A 22,207-nucleotide genomic window follows, 5' to 3' on the forward strand; every position below is an offset into this window, starting at 1 on the left:
ACCAACAGGATGATTTCAGAAAGGCCTGGAGAGACTTACACGAACTGATGCTGAGTGAAATGAGCAGGACCAGGAGATCATTATATACTTCAACAACAATACTAGATGATGACTAGTCCTGATGGATCAGGCCATCCTCAGCAACAAGATCAACCAAATCATTTCTAATGGAGCAGTAATGAACTGAACTAACTATACCCAGAAAAAGAACTCTGGGAGATGACTAAAAACCATTACATTGAATTCCCAGTCCCTATATTTATGCACACCTGCATCTTTGATTTCCTTCACAAGCTTAATTGTACAATATTTCAGAGTCTGATTCTTTTTGTACAGCAAAATAACGTTTTGGTCATGTATACTTATTGTGTATCTAATTTATATTTTAATATATTTAACATCTACTGGTCATCCTGCCATTTAGGGGAGGGGGTGGGGGGGTAAGAGGTGAAAAATTGGAACAAGAGGTTTGGCAATTGTTAATGCTGTAAAGTTACCCATGTATATATCCTGTAAATTAAAGGCTATTAAATAAAAAAAAAAAAAAAAAAAGAAATAGAAAGTTATTAGCATCCTGTGACCAGTTGCTCAGAGGTTCATGGATGGACTTTGGTGGAGAGGGAGGCCTAGTTATCAGAAACAAAAAGATACCAGTTGGTGCCATTGGTAGTCGGTTGACTAATCCTGCCACATTGTTGTTCCCATAGGAACACTGAATAAAATCGGAGGTCTTTGGCCAGGGAAAACTCTTCTGAACTAGAGCCAAAGTCCTCCACTGATACCTACTGTTATTTGATTCAATCCAACTGACACTACCCATTGGTTGTCTACAATGGGGAAGATATTGTGCTGGGTGCTAGGGAAACAAAGACAAAAACAAAATTGATCCTGCCTTCGAGGAGCCTGGATTTCTCAAACTTATTTTTCAGTGTTTGTTTCTCCCCTTCCTAGTCTATCCCCCACAGAATGATTTTTTAAAAACCAAAAACCAAAACACTCTTTTAAAATAAACATAGAAAAACTTTCTATTCGACTCTTAAAAAAAAAAAAGTCTGTCCAGATAATGTGACTGATGATGTGGGCTTGGTGCCAGTCAGACCCATCCACATCCTACCTCCTACTAGTGTTTTCTGCAATCTTCAGAGAGAACAGCTATCATTGAGCAATTAATTAATCAGCTAAAGTATAGTAGATAGATATGTGTGTACAATAGATGTATATGTTTACTACATAAACATATTTTTTTCTCCCCAGCAGGTGGTGCTAGCCAACAAAGCATTTGAATGGGCTTTATTAATGGTTGCAATATCCAGATGGCACTCTGACAATGCACAAGGAATCTACCTTTCCTGGTCACTTTTCCTGGTCTGTGCCTTTAGAGCAACATAGCAAAATATACCCAGAAATTACACCCCCCCCCCCCCCCCCCCAATCAGACAAGCTTTCATTTTCACTCTGTTGTTGAACTCTTTCTTTTAGGAGCCTCCTCTTCTGATTCATAATTGACTGACCTCAAGGAAAGGAGGAAGAACTAAAAACAGCAAGTTTGGAGAAAGAAATCTTGTAAGATTTATCTGAGATTTCAAGAGGCAGAGGGAAGGATAAAAGTATTGCAAGCCTTGGCAACTGCCTAGGCAAAGACAAAAATAGAGAGAGAGGCGTCACGTATGGACAATAGCAATTAGTCCACCCTCACTGGGATAGAAAGGATGTGAAGGAAAAGAATATGAAATCAGAGTTCTAATGTCCAAGATATAGGTAACTAAGCGAATTTCCTAAGGCCAAAAGCCATTCCCCAATACGTAAGGGCTCAAAGGACATGAACAAAGTTTCCAAAGAAGTAGTGAAAATATTGACAACTGTATGAAAAAAATACACCGCATTGCTAAAGAGTAAAAGAAATGCAAACATAACAACTCTGAGATTTCATCTCACACTCAGAAAATTAAACGGTCATGCTGGAGGGGATGTGAAAAAATAGGCACATTAATGTACTGTTGGAAGAATTGTGATTTGATGCAAGCATTTTGAATTTTTATGAAGATGATGACCAAATATACCTCGATTTAAAAAATTTAAACATCTCCACTCCTAAGTATATATAAGAACTCAAGTATATAAGTGTATATGACCTCAAAAACAAAAAGAAAGCCACCTAAGCATCCAAATATTTATGGCTATACTTTTTTATAGTGTCAAAAACTGGAACACAAAATTGGTGCCCATTGATTGGACTAAAAAATGGATATTTGCTATGTGATAAGAAATGATGACTATAGAGAATCCTGAAGGAGCAGAATTAAGAGAATGATTTACATAACGATTACAACAATGAAAGCGAAAAGAAAAAAAAAATCAGAACTGATTTCTGTCAGATTGTAATGAACAAAAGTGGGCCCAAAAAAGAAATAAGGAACTTCTTCTCACTTCTTTACAAATGTAGGGGACTATGGATATGGAATACTATATAAATCGTCAGACATTTTTTGATTCATTGGTTACTTTTGCTAAGCTGTATCTTTTTTCCCCTTTTAAATTCTGTTACAAGATTATATGAAGACAAAAGATATCAATAAATTTTATTTTTAATAATAGGTTGTTTGGAGCTAGACTGTAAAGAGCCTAAATACAAAATAGAGATGTGATTTTTTTTTTCCTAAATGTCATAGGAAGCCCCTGATAATTCTTGAGCTTGGGAAGTGATGTGGTCATGCTTATGCTTGGGGAATATTCATTTGGCAGTGCATAAAGGATGAGCTACATTGGGGAAAGACTGGAGCCACTCATTGAAGTAGCCCAGGAGATGAGGGACTAAACTAGGGGCTAGTCATATAAATGCAGGAAAGGGAGAGATGTGACATAGAGACAGGAGGAGGAATTGATAAGACTTGGCAAAAGATTAATTAGAGAGCGTGAGGGTCAGGATAGAGCTCGAGATGATTTTTAGGTTGTCAACCTGGGCAAGATAGGGTAGATGGTGTTGGAAATAGAAAAATTAGAAGTTTGCATAAATTCAGAGGAAAGGTAATGATGGCTGAATTTTGGACATGTTACAATTGAGATGTTTATGGGACATCCAGATGGAGAAGTGAAACAAGTCATGTAGAAGTGTAGCTTGGAAGGAGGTCTAGGGCTGGATATGTAGACTTGGAAATCATCTACATGAATGAAAAAGCATTTATTAAGCACTTTCTCTTAGCAAAGCATTGAGATATAAAAGTCAGACAAGCTTCTGTTCAACACAGAAAGAGAGAGAGAGAGAGAGAATGTGTGTGTGTGTGTGTGTGTGTGTGTGTAGTTCCAACTGCAGAAAGACCCCATGGTCTTTAGGGAGTAGTATCAAAGCATGTTGAGTTTTCTTTCAGGTCATTTTCAGTGTTAAAATTGCATTACATGGGTTTCTAATTTTGAGTCTCTTGATAGACTGGATGGTGAGAACTTTTTTTCTGGATTTTCAGTTGCTATAATACCCACAAGAACACTTAGTTGCCTGGATGCATTTGCACAGGAGGTGGGGGTCATTGCCACTCCCAAAGCCTCAAGTCTAGGATACCAAGCTATTTCTATTGGAGTCTAAGGAGAGCTTGTCAAGGAAGTAGGGTGGTTTGACTTGTACGCTACACGCCATCTCAATCATAGTGCCTTATCGCTTTGTTCTTGGGTTCAATAAACATACACAGAGATACTATCAACTTCTTTCTGGTCTCATCTACCAATTCTCTCAAGACAATATGACTTAGTTGGATCTCATACCAATTCTGCTACACATTTACTTTCCCCTCAGCTGCTTTTTGTTGCTACGTGAGATAATAATACTGTTTATAAGTTTCCATCCTCTATGATACTCTTATAAATGAGATGACACAATCATCCAACATGTCTCCTGGTCCTATTTCCAGTGGGAAGGTCATTCCCCAGATGGTTCAGCATTTTTATAGTGAATCTTCTCATGCAGAAACTGATGCATATAATTTCTCAGAGCTAGAAGGGACGTCTGATTGAAGCTAGTATAACCCTAATTTCACCAAGAATCCATTTGTTAAGAGGAGTCAAATTTATTTTATCAATGATCCGCTCTGGATTCACCATATACAGAGGCTTCTGTCTCCATTCTGAAAGAATGTATTCATATGGTACAATCATGAGTTCCCTACGTAGGCTTCATGCTTTTACTATCTATCATTTCTGGATTCCAAATCACTATCCCCAATGTGTCTGTTCCTGGGCCCTTCAACACTCCCATTGAAATAACTGATTATCAAGCTACTCTCTCATATAGAGGTGTAGTCCCTTCATTGATTTTCTCTTCTTACTTATCTTCAGCAGCTGATGTTGTTTTTTTCTGGGGAAAAAAATTGTATTGTTCTCTTTTTGTTTTAGTACTAATTTCCCCATATATATGTATCCTTTTGGCTCCTCTACCCAGGAAGTCATCCCTCAAAGGAAGAGGAGGAGGAGGAAGAAGGAAGAGCAGGAGGAGGAGGAAGAGGAAGATGAGGAAGAGAAGGAAGAGGAGGAGGAAGAGGAGAACAAGAAGAGGAGGAAGAGAAGGAAGAAGAGGAAGATGAAGAAGAAGGAGAAAAAAGAGGAAGAAGAAGAGGAGAAGAAGAAAAGAGGGGAAAAAAGGAATACGTCAACAAAACCAGCCAACACATTCATCAAGGCCAACAGTACAGAGTCTGTTGTTCTCTCTCTTCCCTACTGGTTCCCTACCTCCCAGAGTCCTCTTGTATTTGTTTATACTTATTCTTCTTATATTTATTTTCTTGTACATGCTCCCAGGGCAGCTAGGCAGTGTACTACATAAAGTGATGGGCCTGGAATCAGGAAGATCATGAATTCAAATCCAGTCTCAGACACTTACTGGCTGTGATCCTGAACTAGTCCCTAACCTCTGTTTGCTTCAGTTTCCTCATTGGTAAAATGAACTGGAGAAGGAAATGGCAAACCATTCCAGTATCTTTGCCAAGAAAACTCCAAATGAGATCTCAAAGAGTAGAACACAACTGAAACAACCAAGCAGCACATATCCTTGTTGTCTCCTTCATTAAAACATAAGCTCTCTATAAATAGGGATTGTTTTTATTTGTTGTATTTGTCTCTCTAGTGCCTAGCATTATGTTTGGCATATAGTGGGTACTTAATAAATGCTTGTTGGTGGATTCATTTGACTATTTTCTGACATGATGAGCATTGCAAGGAAAGAGAATTAAGTAGAATCATCATTGAGAATCCAACAACAACCAGCAGTGTCACCAACTGTGCCAACTTTTTCATAGGACTCTGAGAAAAAGTCCAGGATCCTTCTTTGTATTCAGCTACAGCATTTTGATGTCTTCTGGTCCTATTTCCAGTAGGAAGGTCATTCCCCAGATGGGTCAGTTTTTTTATAGTGAATCTTCTCATGCAGAAACCAATGTGTATAATTTCTCAGAGCTGGAAGGGATTTCTGATTGGAGCTAGTATAACCTTAACTTGACCAAGATCTTCTCTAAGGTTTCCCCAATCTACTGGTCACTGAGAAAGAGACTCTCACATTAACTACCTACAGTTAACTTAAGGCTGACATATGACCCAAGTTGGCATGATTTTTAGGACTTTCCCATTGTCCAGCACTCACCTCTGTCTCTTTAGAAGTGAATGGGTTTGGAATTCAACATGTTTTAAAGCTTATTTTCAAAACATATGTACGAAATAACTATATGGACATATATATATATATATATATATATATATATATATATATATTGTATTTAACATATACTTTAACATATTTAACAGGTATTGGTCAACCTGCCATCTGGGGGAGGGGGTGGGGGAAAGAGGGGAAAAGTTGGAACAAAAGATTTTGCAACTGTCACTGTTGAAAAATTATCTATGCATATATATTGTCAATAAAAAGCTATAATTTAAAAAAAAACATATGCATGAATAATTTTTCAACATTGACCCTTACATAACCTTGTATTTCATATTTTCCACTCCTTCCTCCCATCCCCTCCCCTAAATAGCAGGCAATCCAATATATGTTATACATGTTAAAATATATGTTAAATCCAATATGTGTAAACATTTATATAATTCTCTTGCTGCATAAGAAAAATCAGATCAAAAAGAAAAGAAAATGAGTAAGAAAAAAATATAAGTGAACAACAACAAAAAGAGTGAGAATGCTATGTTGTGATCTACATTCAGTTCCCACAATCCTCTCTCTGGGTGCAGATGGCTCTCTTCATCACAAGATCATTGGAACTGGGCCTGAATCAACTCATTGTTGGAAAGAGTCACATTTATCAGAATTGATCATCCTATAATCTTGTTTTTGCCATGTACAATGATCTCCTGGTTCTGCTCATTTCACTCAGCTTCAATTCACGTAAGTCTCTCCAGGCCTGTCTAAAATCATCCTCCTGATCATTTCTTATAGAACAACAATATTCCATAACATTCATATACTATAACTTATTTAATTATTCTCCCACTGATGGGCATCCACTCGGGAATTCAACTTTTTTTTAAGTTTTTAAATGTTTTAACATGTAATTGAGGGGAAAATAAAATACTGTATATAAAAAAGAAGTAGATGGACACCACATATTTTTTGGCCTGTGTCATGGGTTTTCCTTGCCAAGACTCATCACCTTCAGGACTGTACCTGAAATCTTTCCAGCCTCAGAGCTTTTGGATCACCACCCATACACCATAATGAGCCAGCTAAGCAGCATAACAAGGTTATAAAAGGTCATTTTCTCATTTCATTTCCTTTCAATGTGGAGCTAAGAATCTTTTTTTTTTTTTTTACACATATATCATCCAAAAGACAACTTTAGCCAACAGTAAATGTTATTACCTACCCATAGTTCCATCTAGGAGATCGGGTCTGATTATAGCCAGTGTCCTTTCAACATACAACTCGAGATTTTTTGCCTTTGCAAAGTCTGGAAAAAATAGAATGATATGCCTCCTGGCCTGCTCTGGATCGTCGATAAGGTCGCAAACATCTAACAGGTCTTGCCTTTCCAAAAACTCTCGTAAACTGTGAAAGTAAAAGCCATTATGACAGATTAAATGGAATTTAACTATCATAGTTCAATATTTAGAATTTGATGAGTACTATTAATACTTTACAGATGATAATATATTCAGATTTTCAACCTGTCTTTCATCTATTATTTCATTCTGTCCCAGCACCATGAGCTCTGAGAGGTAACTTTTTATTTCACCTGGAATCAGCCCATTATCCCACTCCCCATTTTCTTTTTTTATAACTTTTTTTTCTGAATACATGCAAAGATAGTTTTCAGCATCCCCCTTTACAAAACCTTGTGTTCCAAATTTTTCTCCCTTCTCCATACCCTCCCCTAGATAGCAAGCAATCCAATCTGGGTTAAACATGTGTTATTCTTCTAAAGATATTTCCATATGCATCATGCTGTGCAAGAAAAATCAGATCAAAGGAGGAAAAAAGAGAAAGAAAAACAAACAAACAAACAATAACATCAGTAACAAAAGGTGAAAATACTATGCTTTGAACCACATTCAGTTCTCTCTCGGGGGATGACACTTTCCATCACAAATCTATTGGGATTGCCTTGAATAGCTTCAGCGCTGAAAAGAACCAAGTCTAACCTACTGGTCATCCTGCCATCTGGGGGAGGGGGTGGAGGGTAAGAGGTGAAAAATTGGAACAAGAGGTTTGGCAATTGTTAATGCTGTAAAGTTACCCATACATATAACCTGTAAATAAAAGGCTATTAAATTTAAAAAAAAAAAAAAAGAACCAAGTCTATCACAGTTGATCATCATATCCCTAATCATGTTACTGTATACAGTGTTTTCTTGGTTCTCCTCACTTCACCCAAAATCAGTTCATGTAAGTCTTTCCAGGCTTTTCTGAAATCAGCCTGCTCATCATTTCTTTATAGAATAATAATATTCCATTACATTCATATATTCAGCTATTCCCCAACTGATGGGCATCCACTCAATTTAATTAATTAATCCACTCAATGTAATTAATTCACTGTCCAGAGTTCATCATCAACATCAATTGGTTGAGTGACCCCAATCCTGTCATAGAATATATTTTTCTTTCTTTCTTTTTTTTTTCCTGAGGCAATTGAGGTTAAATGACTTGCCCAGGATCACACAGCTAGGAAGTATTGTCTGAGGCCAGATTTGACTCAGATCCTCCTGACTTCAGGGATGATGCTCTATCTACTACACCAACTAGCTGCCCTGGGGGATATATTTCTATTGAGCACTGTCTATTGAAGCAGTTCCTCATGTTGACTTTATCATGACAGCAATTCCATTGAGAGCAAAACAGCCTCTCTAAAGGATTCCTCCTACGTGTGAATGACCACGTAGAAGCAGATTCCCACTGAATCTCTTAGTTAAGCATATACAGGAATACTTTAAATCCATTAACCACTAAGCAACAGTCAGCTATGTCCTTTAAAGTTTCATTTGAGCATCATGAAAGCTATGTGAGGGAGGTAGTTAAAGCACCAGAAGCTCAGAGTCACTAAGGGCTTGCCCACTAACAAATAAAGTTATTATTTGAATTTAGAACTAGTTCTTTACTCCAAGCCCAGAACCCTTTTTTCCACGTCCATGCTATTTCTCACCAACTGGTTCTTAATTACATCCATCAGCTGACTTTGGAAACTTGAGCCTGTTCTTAAATCTTAGAGTCCTAGGGAGGTAACCATTGGAGCAGCTTTCTTATTTCTAAGCTTTGGGTAGAAGTTAGGGCTGCTCTAGGAGAGAAGTGATTGGGCAGCTAAAGTCTCTAGAATGGTTGGGTCAAGTGAAACCTCTTTCAGCACAGAAAGCAGCAAGCCAGAATTTGGTGTCAGCTGGAAACAAATCACTTACTTTCTTCAAGACTCAGTTTCTTCATCTATAATATGATAAAAATATGAACTACAGTTCACCAGAGTGAACAGTGTAATTAAAATCCATCCTCTGCCCTTTATCAGCTGTCTGTCTCCAAGTAAATCATTTAACTTCCATGTGGCTCAGGCAAGGTCCTAAGAGCTTGTCCAGTTGATGGAGGGAATTTCCTACATTGATGAAATCCTATCTTCTTCCTTGCATACAATGAGGTTTAAAAGACCTTCTCTCCTGGGATTAGATTTGGAAAGGATCTCATGTGGCTGGTGACTAAAGCTTCTCATTTTGCAGGTGAGAACTAATTTTTCCCCAATCAATTACCAAGGATTTATTAAGCATCTACTGTATGTCAGGTCCTATGCTTAGCACAGATACTGGAAAGAAGAAAGTAGTTGGAAAGTGCTTTACAAATAAATTCCCACAAAAACCCTGCAAGGTAAGTGCTATTGTTATTATTCCCATTTTATAGATGAGAAAACTGAGGTAGACAAAAGTGAAATGGCTTGCCTAGAGTCAATTAATTACTTACAGCTTTTGTCAGTGTGAACACTTCCTCTTTCTACAGAGATACAAACCTTTCTATAGCTGGAGATGGCCCTTGAGAGTTGGCCAAAGATTCCCCACCCTCCAATTCCCCCTGGGGGCTGACTCGTTCTGACAGGCTCTCCAAGCTTGGCCGATTTGTATTTAATTTATTCATAGTCTGCTAGAAAGTGGCTGAGGCTAGATTTGTACTCGGGTCTTCTTGACTCTAGACAAAGCTCTATCCACTGTCCTACCTAGTTGCCTCCTAATTAAATGGGATGTGTTAAGCAACATACTTCCTGTTTCAGACACTGCCTCACCTGCATAACAATAATCTGCTTGGATGTTCTGGGGAGTTAGAGAGTGAGTGCATGTGGAAAAGCAGGTACAGAATGAAATGAAATGACTTATGATAATTCCAATGTTCTCTGTGGACTTCAACCTCTTGATGTCTCAAAATATCATGGATGAGGCGATGCAAATGGAGGCTAATCTACGGGCCAGTCCAGATGCTCCAAGCATGATCTTGGGGATGGCCAGGCTAGGCTTGGGTGCTAGAGTAAGCATGGATTCCTGGTTAGACTTAGAAAGTCCAGGTCAGCCTTAGGAGAGGAAATCTTTGACCAACTCTCAAAAACCATCCCCTGGGCTGTGGAGGGTTTGGATCTCTGTCGATGGAAAAAGTAATCACACTGACAAGTCTGTACAGAATTTCTAAACATCTAAATAGCTTAATGAATTCTTGTGCACCCGGATTATTTTCTGCAGGTAACTCCTATTTTTTGTCTTCTTTGGATCACTTTGCTCTCACCCAGAGTTTCCTTTGGGAAAATTAAGCATTCCTCCTCCTCCACCTTTTCTTTTTTCTTCTTTTCTCCTCCTCCTCCATTACATAACTTCTCCTGCTGCTGTTGCTTCTTCTGCTCTTCCTCCTTTGTCTTTCTTCTTCTTCTCCTCTTCCTCCTTTCTCCTTCTTCTCCTTCTTCTTCTCCTCTTCCTCCTCCTCCTTCTGCTCCTTCTTTTCTTCTTCAACTTCTTCTTTCTCCTCCTTCTGCTCCTTCTTTTCTTCTTCAACTTCTTCTTTCTCCTCCTTCTGCTCCTTCTTTTCTTCTTCAACTTCTTCTTTCTCCTCCTTTTCTTCTTCAACTTCTTCTTTCTCCTCCTTCTGCTCCTTCTTTTCTTCTTCAACTTCTTCTTTCTCCTCCTTCTTCTCCTTCTTTTCTTCTTCAACTTCTTCTTTCTCCTCCTTCTTCTCCTTCTTTTCTTCTTCAACTTCTTCTTTCTCTTCCTTCTTCTCCTTCTTTTCTTCTTCAACTTCTTCTTTCTCTTCCTTCTTCTCCTTCTTTTCTTCTTCAACTTCTTCTTTCTCCTCCTTCTCCTTCTTTTCTTCTTCAACTTCTTCTTTCTCCTCCTTCTTCTCCTTCTTTTTTTCTTCAACTTCTTCTTTCTCCTCCTCCTCCTCCAAATATGGCTTCTTTTCCTGCTGCTGTTGCTAATGCTCCTCCTTTTTCTCATTCTTCTTCAACTTCTTCTTTCTCCTCCTCCTCCTCCATTACATAGCTGCTTCTCCTCTTTCTCCTCCTCCTCTTCTTCCTCCTCTCCTCTTCCTCCTTCTTTTTCCCTTCTTCTTTTCTTCTTCAACTTCTCCTTCTTTTCAACTTCTTTCTCCTCCTCCTCCTCCTCCATTATATATCTTCTTCTTCTTCACCATCATCTTCTTTCTTCTTTTCCTCCTCCTTCTCCTCTTTTTCTTTCTTCTCCTTCTTCTTCATTTCAGTTCTGTTTGACTCTTCATGACCTCTTGGTGTCATCTTCTGAGGGACAAGGGGTTTGTGAAAGTTGGCCCAGAAAGGAGAGAAAACACCCAAACTCTGTTCTCTGCAATAATTGCAAGTTATTTGGACAGTTACCTTTGATGGTAAAGGAGTTGCCTCTGTAGCATTCCTAGTGAATGTCGTTTCAGAGACAGTCTGATTCACAGACTAGTGGTAAGAATCTGAAGGTCTGGAGGGCCCTTGCAGTTCTATGGGTGGTTATATCTCCAGCAACCCCAGATTCACATCCTTCCTGGGAGAATCTAAGCATTTAGGCCTGAGAGGGACCCTAAAGGGAAACTAGTCTTCACAGAATGTGAGGAAACCCACTATTGTGTTTCTACTGAGGCAAACCCAAACCATAGAGTGATGAGATGAGTCTAGAGGGTTGTATAAATCACTGCAAAAAGAAGGGAAATTATATTGATCAGAAAAAGAGAACATTTTCTCAGATCCATAACCCTGGGGGCTCCTCTTCTAATAGATCAATCTTTAGAGTTAGAAAAAGGCTTGAGCTTGTCCATGTTTAAGTTTTAACTGAAGTTATGAGACTTTTTCTAAATTTATCTGAAAATATGAATTGAAACAATATTTAAGACTAGTTTTTGTGAACTAGTAATTATTAGGAGGAGGCCAAATGGATGAAACCAAATCTTATCATACCTCATTGGCCTCTCTTCTTCTTCTTCTTCTTCTTCTTCTTCTTCCTCCTCCTCCTCCTCTCCGTCTGATTCTGCTGATTCATCTTTTTCTTCTAGGTCAACCTCTTTTTCTTCTAGTTGATACTCTTCTTCTTCTGCCTCATCATATTCTTCTTCTGCCTCATCATCTTCTTCTTCTGGCTTATCTTCTTTTTCTCCTTCTCCTCCTCCTCCTTCTCCTCCTCCTCCTCCTCCTTCTTCTTCTCCTCCTCCTTCTCCTCCTCCTCCTCCTCCTCCTTCTTCAATTTCTTTTATCGGGGCTCCCATAGAAATACCCAGAATATAACTCGGGTTACTTGTTGCATATAAGACAAAATCTTCAAAATCAAACTACAAAGAAATCAGATCTCAGTTATTTATTGCAGAAGAGATGCTTCCTGCAAGCATTAGTGATTGTTATTATAATTAATTTCACAAGGTAAAACATATTGGTCATGTGATAATTTGTATGATTCAATATTTTCTAGGAAATTCCAAGAGCAAAAATGTTAAATGCTTCCTAAATAGGTAAGGAAACCTGTTAATTGTATAATTATATCATATATATTTTATTATGTATGTAATATATAATATAAACCTGTTAATATAGTTGGAAGGGACCTTGGAAAGAAGCAAGTTCAAAACCTTCATTTTACAGCTAAGTAAACTGAGGTGTCAAAATTAGAAATCATTTATCTAGTCACATAGTCACTCATTGACATATACAAGACTAAAACTTCTGACCTAGTATTCTCCCTATCATCCCTTCTTGCCTATATTACATTTCCACCATGATAGGAAACAAGAATTCTGAAGAAGACATTAGAAGGACATATAAGGTACCAACTGAAGGAATCGATATTAAGCCTAAATAAGAGAAAACATGGGAGAGGGGGTTACATGGGGACTGTCTTCAAGAGTCTGAGAGGTTTCTTCCACTTGGCTAAAGAAGGAAGTACTAGGAGAAATATGGGGAAATGATAGCAAGTCATTCTTTGGCTTCATTATTAAGAAAAACTTCCTAGCAGGAAGAGCTGACCAAAAGTAGAATTGCTCCCTCAGGAGATGATAGGTTTCCCTCCTCTGGAAGCCTTTAAGCAGATGCTGAGTGACCACTTTGTTGAGGATGTTGTAGGAGAATTCTTGTACAGAAATGGATTGGATGATGTGACCTTTGAAGTCACTTCCAACTTTTTCCTTCTGCAGTTCTGAGACATTCTTGTTGAGTTCAGGAATTGGAAGGAAGAAGGAAAAGGATCTCATGTAATGAAATAGAAATGCATCATCAACTCAGAAGAAGTCATAATGAAATGCTTAACACATCCAGGGATAACAAAAAGTTGTGAGGGGCGGTGGGGGGGGAAAGGGGGAATCATATACTAGACAAAGGATTAAGATCCAAATCATCTTATTGGACTATAGAACTATAGAGTAAAACAAATTAGATGAAATTTAACAAATGTAAATTTCTATGCATGGGCTCAAAAAATTAATCACATATTTGGACTTGGCTTTTTTCAACAAAGAGATGATTCAAGGTAAGACGTGATGGAAAAAGCATCCACATTTGAAGAGAGAACTACAGAAACTGTAGATTTTCAAACCAAAGTATTTTCACCTTTTTTTATTGCTGTTGTTTGCTTTTCTTCTTCCTTTCTTGTTTTTTTTTTCCATTTTGATCTGATCTTTTTGCACAGCATAATGAATATAGAAATATGTTTAGAAGAATTGCACATGTTTAACCTCTATCAGATCGCTTGCTATCTTGAGAATGGGAAAGGGGGTAGGAGGAGAAAAATTTGGAACACAAAATTTTGCCAAGCTGAATGTTAAAAACTATCTTTGAGTCTATTTGGAAAAATAAAATAGTATTTAAAAATCAATCACAATAAATACAAAATGAGAGACTAAACAATATTTCATTTGAAAAAGACTCAGATTTGTGTGGATTATAACTTCACTAAAAGTTGGTAATGTCACATGTCGGCCAGGGAAGCCAAGGCAATATTGGGCAGCATTAATCAAAGCACACGCTCCAGAATGAGAAAGGGCTCACTCCCATCATGTTCTGCCTTGGTATGATTATCTAGACTGTCATATTCAGCTCTAAGTGCCACATTTCAGGAAGAACATGGAAAATCCAGAAGAAATCCAGAAGAAGAGGAGGAAGATAAGGAAGGAAAAGAGCCCAGAATCTCTGTAACACAAATATCATTAAGAGACCCCTTGACCTCAAGGAGTTTATACCCCACGACTGAAATACAACATGTACAAGGATAAGTTATACAGGGTGATTTGAAGAGAGATCTCTAATAACTGGGGATCATAGAAGAGCTTATACCTATGCTGAAACTCAAAGAAAGATAAGTATATTTGAGAAGTGGAGATGAGGAAGGAGCACATCACAGGAATGGGAGAGAGTCTATGTGACTGCATAGGAAAGGAAGATCTGTCATATAGAATGCACAAGAGAAAGCAATATGAAATAAAACTGGACCATAGTTGGGATCAGATTGTAAAGGGTTTTAAATACCAGACTAAGAAGTTTGTATCATATGCTAGAGCTAATAGGGAGCCCTAGAAGGTTTTTAACAGAGAAGTAAGTGTCTTAGGAAGAATTTTGTCAGCTTCATAAATTAGAGAGGAGAAACATTAGAATCAGGAAAGCAGTTAGGAAGCTCTTAAAATAATATGAGAGAGAGGTAGTGAGGAACTAAACTAGGATAGCAGGTGCATGAATAAATAAGAGAAAGGGAGACAAATGCTAAAGATTTGAGGGAAGTATAAGACTAGTCAGCAAGACTAGACAACAGACTGGATTCAGAGAGTGACAGCGAAGAAAGAGGAAGGTATGACTGAAGATACCAACCAAAGTAACAGGGTGGAGAGTGATCTCCTCACCAAAAGTAGAAATTTATGTCTGTGAGTGCAGGGGTTTCTTGTCATATAATCAGATGATGTCGTCCAATTCTGGTAGATTCAGTAACTGAAAATGAGTTGATAGCACAGATAGCAAATCGCCACCGGAGACCAAAAGCAGCTTCAAGTCAAAAGACTCACTGGCAGTGAGTAAGAGACACAAATGTGGGTTGAAGGAAGAATGGGCAATTGAGAGTAGAGCCACAGAGACATCTTCACAAAAAGAGACCTTGCAATAAAATGAATTGTTTTGCCTAAACACGTTCCATATGTGCGAGCCTCAGTGCCACTGTACTCTTCCCATGAACACTGTATATATTTCTAGAACATTGTACCCAATTCTTACAAGGGGAATGTTTCATAGCTGCTGCTCTGACAATGGTGTTTTAGTAACTGTCTTTGTTTTGGGTCAATTGTATCTACCACCTGACTATTATAGAGAAGCACATTGGTAGGGGCTCATGAGTTATAGTTTTGGGATTGAAGCTTCAAAGAGTACCTTCGACTCTGGAAGTAGTAGCCACCTTCTGTAAAAGTAGCCAAAAAGGATGCTACATTAGAAATAGAAATTTTCTCTAAGACATAGCAAGAATATTTAGATCCTACTATATCTGACCAAGATAATCATTTGCTTATATCTTTCTTACCTTTTCTGAGATGTCATAATAAAAATCTCTAACTTGATCATCATATAAGATCCTCTGCTCCTCTGCTACTATGACAGCGCCAAAATCCACAATCTTCAATTATATGTTCATGGTACATTACAGAAGTATCGATGGGTAACAGAGAAAAGAAAGCACTCAGATTACTCTCCAGGGCTTAACAGACCATTTCATTTCCTATAAAGACTACACCTGCTAAACTGCTTTAAATATTCAAATAGGGAAGCCTTTGTCTGCTCCCTATTCCTTTAAGCTTTCAAAGGCATTATTCCGAGGTATAGAAAGATGTATCACATTGATGCTGAAGGGTAAAATGCTGACAAGAGATTATCAACCTCCTAGGAGGTCAATTTACAGGCTATTCTTTTAAGTTGGTTACTAAGAAGGCCTGGGCACATTTCCCCATAGAAATAATGTTGTAAACAATTATCAGATTCCCAGGGCAGGTGACAAATACTTATTTAATACATAAAGTAGCTGAAACCCCATACATTGAGAGGGCAAAGCCATAGAAAACCAAATGGCTTCCAAGATCCATTTTAGCCCTGGATTTATGATCTTAATGAGTGATCTCGGTAAGGTTACTTAATACTCTTTGTTCTCTTCTGTAAAAGGAGGTGGTTAGACCAGGTGAGCTCTAAGATCCCAAAATCTTCACTCAGTTTGTTATCCTTTGTGGCACCAACTCATCTCATACTTTGGGTCCTTTCTCATTGTAAAATATTACCTCTGTCATCAAAACAACTGGCTGGATTTGCTGCCAGGAGAGACTTTTCCTACTGCACAGCTATTCTCACTGAGCTGCACTTCCTATGGATATGGTGGTTCAAAGGTATAGTCATTTATGGGTAAGAAAGGGAGGAATATGGCTGAGAACTAGATTTCCTCCTTAGGGTTTGAGGTGTTTACCCTTCCCTCTCTTGAGTATCCAGCACCACAGCATCCAGGCCCAAGGTTTTGGTCAAATTCTTTGATCCTGGCTCAAGTTCAATTGCCATCCCAAGATCAACAAAATGAATATTCTTCCTCGGACATGTTTTGATCTGTATCATGACCTCAGTGATCCCTGGCAGTGTTCTGTGTGTCTGGGTGTCTCTCCTGTTCATCTATATATCTCTTTCTCCTTGTCTTTTCTATCTCTGGTACGTATATCACAAATTTCCCCAGCCAGAATCTATTGTCTGTTTCGATCTTTCTGGATTAAATCATCTGCTCAAATCATTACTTAATAGGAACCACTCTGACCACTAGAATTGCAATATCACAAGGATATCTTCATGACTCCTTTGCTGAACCTAGTTCTCCCTCACAACCCTTTTTTCCTAAAATGGGACTTCCTCTCCAACTGAAGACTGATCTGTACCTCCAATGTCCTGTTAAAGGGCACATATAGCCTAAATGTGAAAGAAGAGTTCTTTCTCCCTTCCTCCTCCAACTTTTTCTTTTTCCTTTATTTTTTCTTCCCCATTCTCTCTTCTCCTTTTGTCCCTCCTTCCATTCCTCGATTTTTCCTTTCCTCCTTTTAACTTGTTTCTCTAATCTTTTCTTTCTCATTTCCTTTCAATCCTCTTTCCTTCTTCTTCTCCCTTATTCTCCTTCCCTTTTCTGCTTTTCCTTTGACTTCCAAAGACAACAATAAAGTGAATAATGAGCTATAAGCAAAGATAAATAGGAAGCTAACCTGGACTCAAGAATGATGCTGAATTTACCATGGTACTGGAAACATTTCTCCCCACTAAGTGGATCAATAAGGAAAGTCTTACCCTTTTGACACCCATATGAATTTGTTTTTTTAAATTACTCACCAATTGCCTACTCACCAATTGTCTAATTTCTTCTACTCGTTCTTCTTCCACAGCATTTGGTCTTATTATCAATACATTGTATGTATCCTCTAGGATAAAAATAAATTGGTTTTTCTTACAAAATAATGAGGGATTTTGTACTAAAATGCAAACTTCTAACTTCTAATTACTGGCTATCTAATTAATATGTGGCTCTCAGTTAGTCACATCTGTATCTCATTTTGCCACTTTACCAAGGTCTTCTTAGCTCAATATCCTTGGTAATACTGAAGCAGATTCCCAATGCCTTCAACCTGTTTGAACAAGGGCAAGTAATAAAATAACCCTCCTATATTCCCAACCTCTTTCTGGTCAGCATAGCCGTGGTCCTCAAATGGGTCGCATAAGAGAGATGACAATACTTGTGAACAGGTCAGGATACAAAACTCCGTTCCCCAAAGAGTCACGTGGAATGGATTGAAGAGACAGCTTGCTATTGTGAATGGAATCATATCTTTTTGATTACCTTCAGACACACCTTATCCTTGGACACTTTACTAGCTGTGACACTCTGGGCAAGTCACGTCACCAGTCAACTGGGGATCAAACAAGCGTGTGTGTGTGTGTGTGTGTGTGTGTGTGTGTGTGTGAATATTACTCTGCAAACTTTGAAGCACTATAGAAATGTTTATTTTTTTTTTTTTTATTCTTAACTCTTTTGTGGGCAGAGCCAGATAGTTTCTCAATTTTGGAGCAGAAACTGAAGAGCAAGCTTAAATCTTAGAGAAACAGAATAATTTCTTTAGAGCTAGAAGTCACCTTAAAAGGAATCTAGTCCAACCTCATTTTACCTATAAGGAAACTGAGGTCTCGAGAAGTTGATTGACTTGGTCACACAGGTAGTAAGTGGTGAGACATATAACTAGGACATCAAAAGTTTGTTTACTCTGAAAATGGTAGACAGCACTTAATTTTAGCTTGCTGAATTCTTGATTTTTGACCTGTTTCCTTTCTGATTAGCTGTAAGACATTAGTCTCCTTATCCTCCCATCTTCTCCGTTCATTTTCACAGCTCAAAGTTGTTTCAGTCTCTGTCTGTGCTTATCTTTCTCTTTCTCTCTCTCTCTCTCTCTCTCTCTCTCTCTCTCTCTCTCTCTCTCTCACACACACACACACACACACACACACAGCAGTTGGTTAATTCTCATGGCCTTGTGTCCAAGGAAAGTATTAATCTCTCATAATTCTCTTTCTAGATATTATAAATTTGTGTGATTCTAGAAATAATTGTATGTGTTAGATCTTTAGAATTCTTCATTAAAGATTCAATTTTCATTGTATAAAGGTCATTTGTGATATATTTGCACATTGGTTCTGCCTTTAGATATATCCCCTAATATCATCTGTATTTAGCAAAATATTTTGGTGGTCATTGCTTACTTGCTTTGATTTTTGGTCAATGATATAAAATAGTTTCTCCTTCAGCCCACAATGAAAAAAGTATATAAATTTATTTATATCCAGGTCCTCCATTTCCAAATGCCTAGAAAATCCCAACAGATATATTGTGCAAACAGGCAAGAAAACAGTAGCACAGGATACTAGCAATGTATTCCTCAATGTCTCCTCTTCCGGTAGGCTCAATAACCCATTCCAACTCCTCAAAAGGTTTTCTGGCCAACTTCAAAGAGACATCATTGACTTTGCATGTGTCAGGAAACCTTACAACCATCGTGGATAGATAAGGCCTCCATGTGGCCTTGCATGTAGTAAGAACCAAGAGTGTTGTGTTGAAGTGTTGAACTGCAATTCTAAAACTCTTTCCAATGCTAGGAGGTGACCCTTCAGAGGAAGATGTGCTTTGGCAGATTCTGCTAGGATGGTGAGAATGGGCAACGAGATCCAGATAGCATCCGAGACAAGTATAGAGTCTCTCCCCTGTTCTCTTCCTGACCCCAGCCACCCAGAATGCTGGCCCTGAGATGATTAAATGCTTCTTAATAGTTGTCTTGCATTTCCCAGAAGTTTCAAAAGACCATCTCCTTAGACCCAGAAGGATTGTTATCTGAGTCAGTAAATGGAATGGCCCTCAAAGAAGTGATTATAGGTCTTTAAGCGTGAGAGTCAGAGCAATTACAAAGCTTTTTAATATTTGCAAAGTGCTCAGCATACATTATTTCACTTGAACTATATGACAACCTTTTCACAGATATTTTATGGATGAAGAAATTGAGACTATGAGGGATTCGGTGACTTGCCCTTAGTAACAAAGCTAATTAAATGTAGAAGGTGGAATTCAGACTCGAGTCTTCTTGAATCCAATCCCAGTACTCCACATACTATCCATCATGCTACTCTCTTTAGAGGTACTAAAGATGAATATGCTAATGGGAGACCCAGGAGTAATGGTCAATGTCATCCTCCTCAAAAATGAGTCATATGCCCTAAACACTCCTAAATTCCCTTCCATAATTTCTTATGTATTTACCATTCATCAATTGTATACAAGTCCATGATTTTGGTCAATGATATAAAATAGTCTCTCCTTCAACCAATGAAAAAATTATGAAATGAAAAAATGAAAAAAAATTATGTATTTATTTATATCTGGGTCCTACATTTGTATGTTGTTGGCTTTTTTCATCACTTTATAGATGAGAATCTATGAGGAATGAAAAAAAATTATGTATTTATTTATATCTGGGTCCTACATTTGTATGTTGTTGGCTTTTTTCATCACTTTATAGATGAGAATCTATGAGGAAATAGCACTAGGAAAATTTTGAGGTCAAGTTATAGGTTTTTTTTTTTAGGAAGGGGAGCACTTTGCATGTGTGGCAAGCTGACATCCTCAGGTAAACAATGGGGTCTTTGTTAGAGCTTCACGGTTTGAACAACTAGATTTGCCTTATGTATTTTTAACCGAGTTAGAGATCATAACAATTCTTCCACTCAATTATGATTTTACTACAAAAATAGAAAAATAGAAACTATATTTTAAAGGGTGATAGGTAATTGGAGCAAGATTTAAAGAAATACAAAATAGATACAACTAGGATCCTTTTCCATTTTTCTTTAATTTCATCATTGCTGAGTCTGATGCTGGTCCTATGGTTGGCTTAAGTAAAACATAACTATTCATCCCTATTTAACTCATCCCCCAAATTGCCTGTGATTTGTCCACAGTTCCGGAATCTCTTATGAGGTTTGTCCAACTTGCACAATCTTTCAGTCTTTAAATTCACCTTTCAATTAAAAAGATCTAAAAAGATCATTTTTCTCTAGCTTCTTCATTTTCACATGATTCAGTACTTAATCCCCTTCTAACTTTTACTCACTTTCCAACATTCTTTGAGTTCTATTTCTTCAGAGGTGCGGCTATATACATTTCCAAATATTTTTCCATTTAGTTACTAAAAAAGTCCTCAAAGATTTTAACTCCCTTCTCTTCAGGGGTTTTCCTTGTCCATCCACACAGCTTGGAATCATCCAGAAGCAGGAAAAGCTGATGGCCACCCTGCTTTTGCACAGGAGCACTGAATTTCTGCAAACATCTTCATTTCAAAAAAAAAAAACTTTAAACCTATTAAAGAACATCTCTGAACTTTATGTGTGAAGCTGACCGAGTGATTTACCTCTGCATTAATTCTGCTCCATTAAAAACGACCCAAAACAAGTTCAGATCCCTCTGTCTCTAGTTTTAAAAGGACTGAGCCTCCCTCTTCCCAGGAAATCATTTAGAAAAACTTTTAATTAAAACAGAGCCAGGTTAGAATAGTGATATAAAATTATTTTTATATCTAAAGATCCTCTACTTTGATCATTTTAATACCATGATAATATATGAGCAATCCTTAGTCACTGCAAATGTGGGGAGCCAGCTGTGAATTCTTTGGAAGACTTAAGCAAGGCGAAGTCACTTGGAGGACTTACAGCTGGCTCTCCACACCCAGAGAAGATAGACACACACTAGTTTGAAAATGCTACATTATTAAATATCACAGGGCTTTGGCTCGTGCCCAGAGCATCTAAAATGGAGGCAGTCATATGAGAGATGCTGGGGTTCTGATTGTGGGAAAGCCTTTCCTAATTGTCCTGTTGCATGGGTGGGAGTAGCCTCTTTCCATCAGTATCTAGTCAGGATTGAGTTCATCTCTAAATCTGTCTGATTGAGGCAGTCACTCTCTCTTTCTGGTAGCATCCAGGAGTGAAGGACTCATTCATTCACTATGGGGGCACTTTTATAAATTGAGTATGGAATGTCATCTCTTCCTTTAGGACCTCAGGTCTCAGGACCTAAGACCTGAGAGGACTTAGGATCTCAATTTTGTTTGTTTGTTTCAGTTCTAGGTTAGGAGAATGGAATCTCCCAAACTGAGAACTTAAGAGGGCTCCAACTCCTGGGTTGTAAATAACCCAGAACAGGAGGTAGGATCTTGGGTTTGCAAGTCTCCATGAGTGGAGCATCTGGATGGGGGACTCCATTCCCTATCCTAGAATGGAAAAAGACAAGTAAAACCAGACAGAAGTCTTAACTGCCCTTCATGGGGACCAGAACCCATAGAGAAAGTGGCCCTTTCCTACCCACTTTACTATCTAGTGACCCATCTGTGAAGAATGAGTCCTTTACCCTGGTGAAGAATGCCACCAGAAAGAATGAAAGGATGGTCCCAGACACCTTTCACAGAGCCTTTGTGGAAGATCTTAGGAAGATTATGGACAAGAGTGGGATTGGGAATCATCTGTGAGTTACAGCCAGGATCATTGAAGAGAGCTCATGCCTCGAAGAACATAAATTGGTCAAAGACTAGATACAGATAATATTCACTCACAGGATTGTAAAAGACCTTTGAAAAGCAAAAAGTTCCATGGTATTTTTTAACCCAACAGTCAATTCCTATCAAATTCAGTTCCACAGACCC

At 38.1% G+C, this 22,207-nt stretch overlaps 1 protein-coding gene across 4 annotated transcripts in view; it reads right to left on the minus strand.

Annotated features, from left to right (window-relative positions):
- NME8 (NME/NM23 family member 8) overlaps nt 1-22,207 on the minus strand; it is a 60,963-nt gene that overhangs the window by 15,933 nt on the left and 22,823 nt on the right. For 2 of the 4 annotated variants that reach the window (XM_031951996.1, XM_031952006.1), the window contains 4 exons: nt 17,322-17,395; nt 15,484-15,576; nt 11,901-12,268; nt 6,855-7,036 (listed from right to left, as the gene is read on the minus strand). In XM_031951996.1, coding sequence (XP_031807856.1) covers nt 6,855-7,036; nt 11,901-12,268; nt 15,484-15,576; nt 17,322-17,395 — 717 coding nt within the window. Of the gene's footprint in view, nt 1-6,854; nt 7,037-11,900; nt 12,269-15,483; nt 15,577-17,306; nt 17,396-22,207 lie in introns of all 4 variants that reach the window. The other 2 variants (XM_031951990.1, XM_031952002.1) reach the window with 1 other exon arrangement.

The sequence above is a fragment of the Sarcophilus harrisii genome, chromosome 1 (assembly GCF_902635505.1).
Source record: "Sarcophilus harrisii chromosome 1, mSarHar1.11, whole genome shotgun sequence".
Lineage (NCBI taxonomy): Eukaryota > Metazoa > Chordata > Mammalia > Dasyuromorphia > Dasyuridae > Sarcophilus > Sarcophilus harrisii.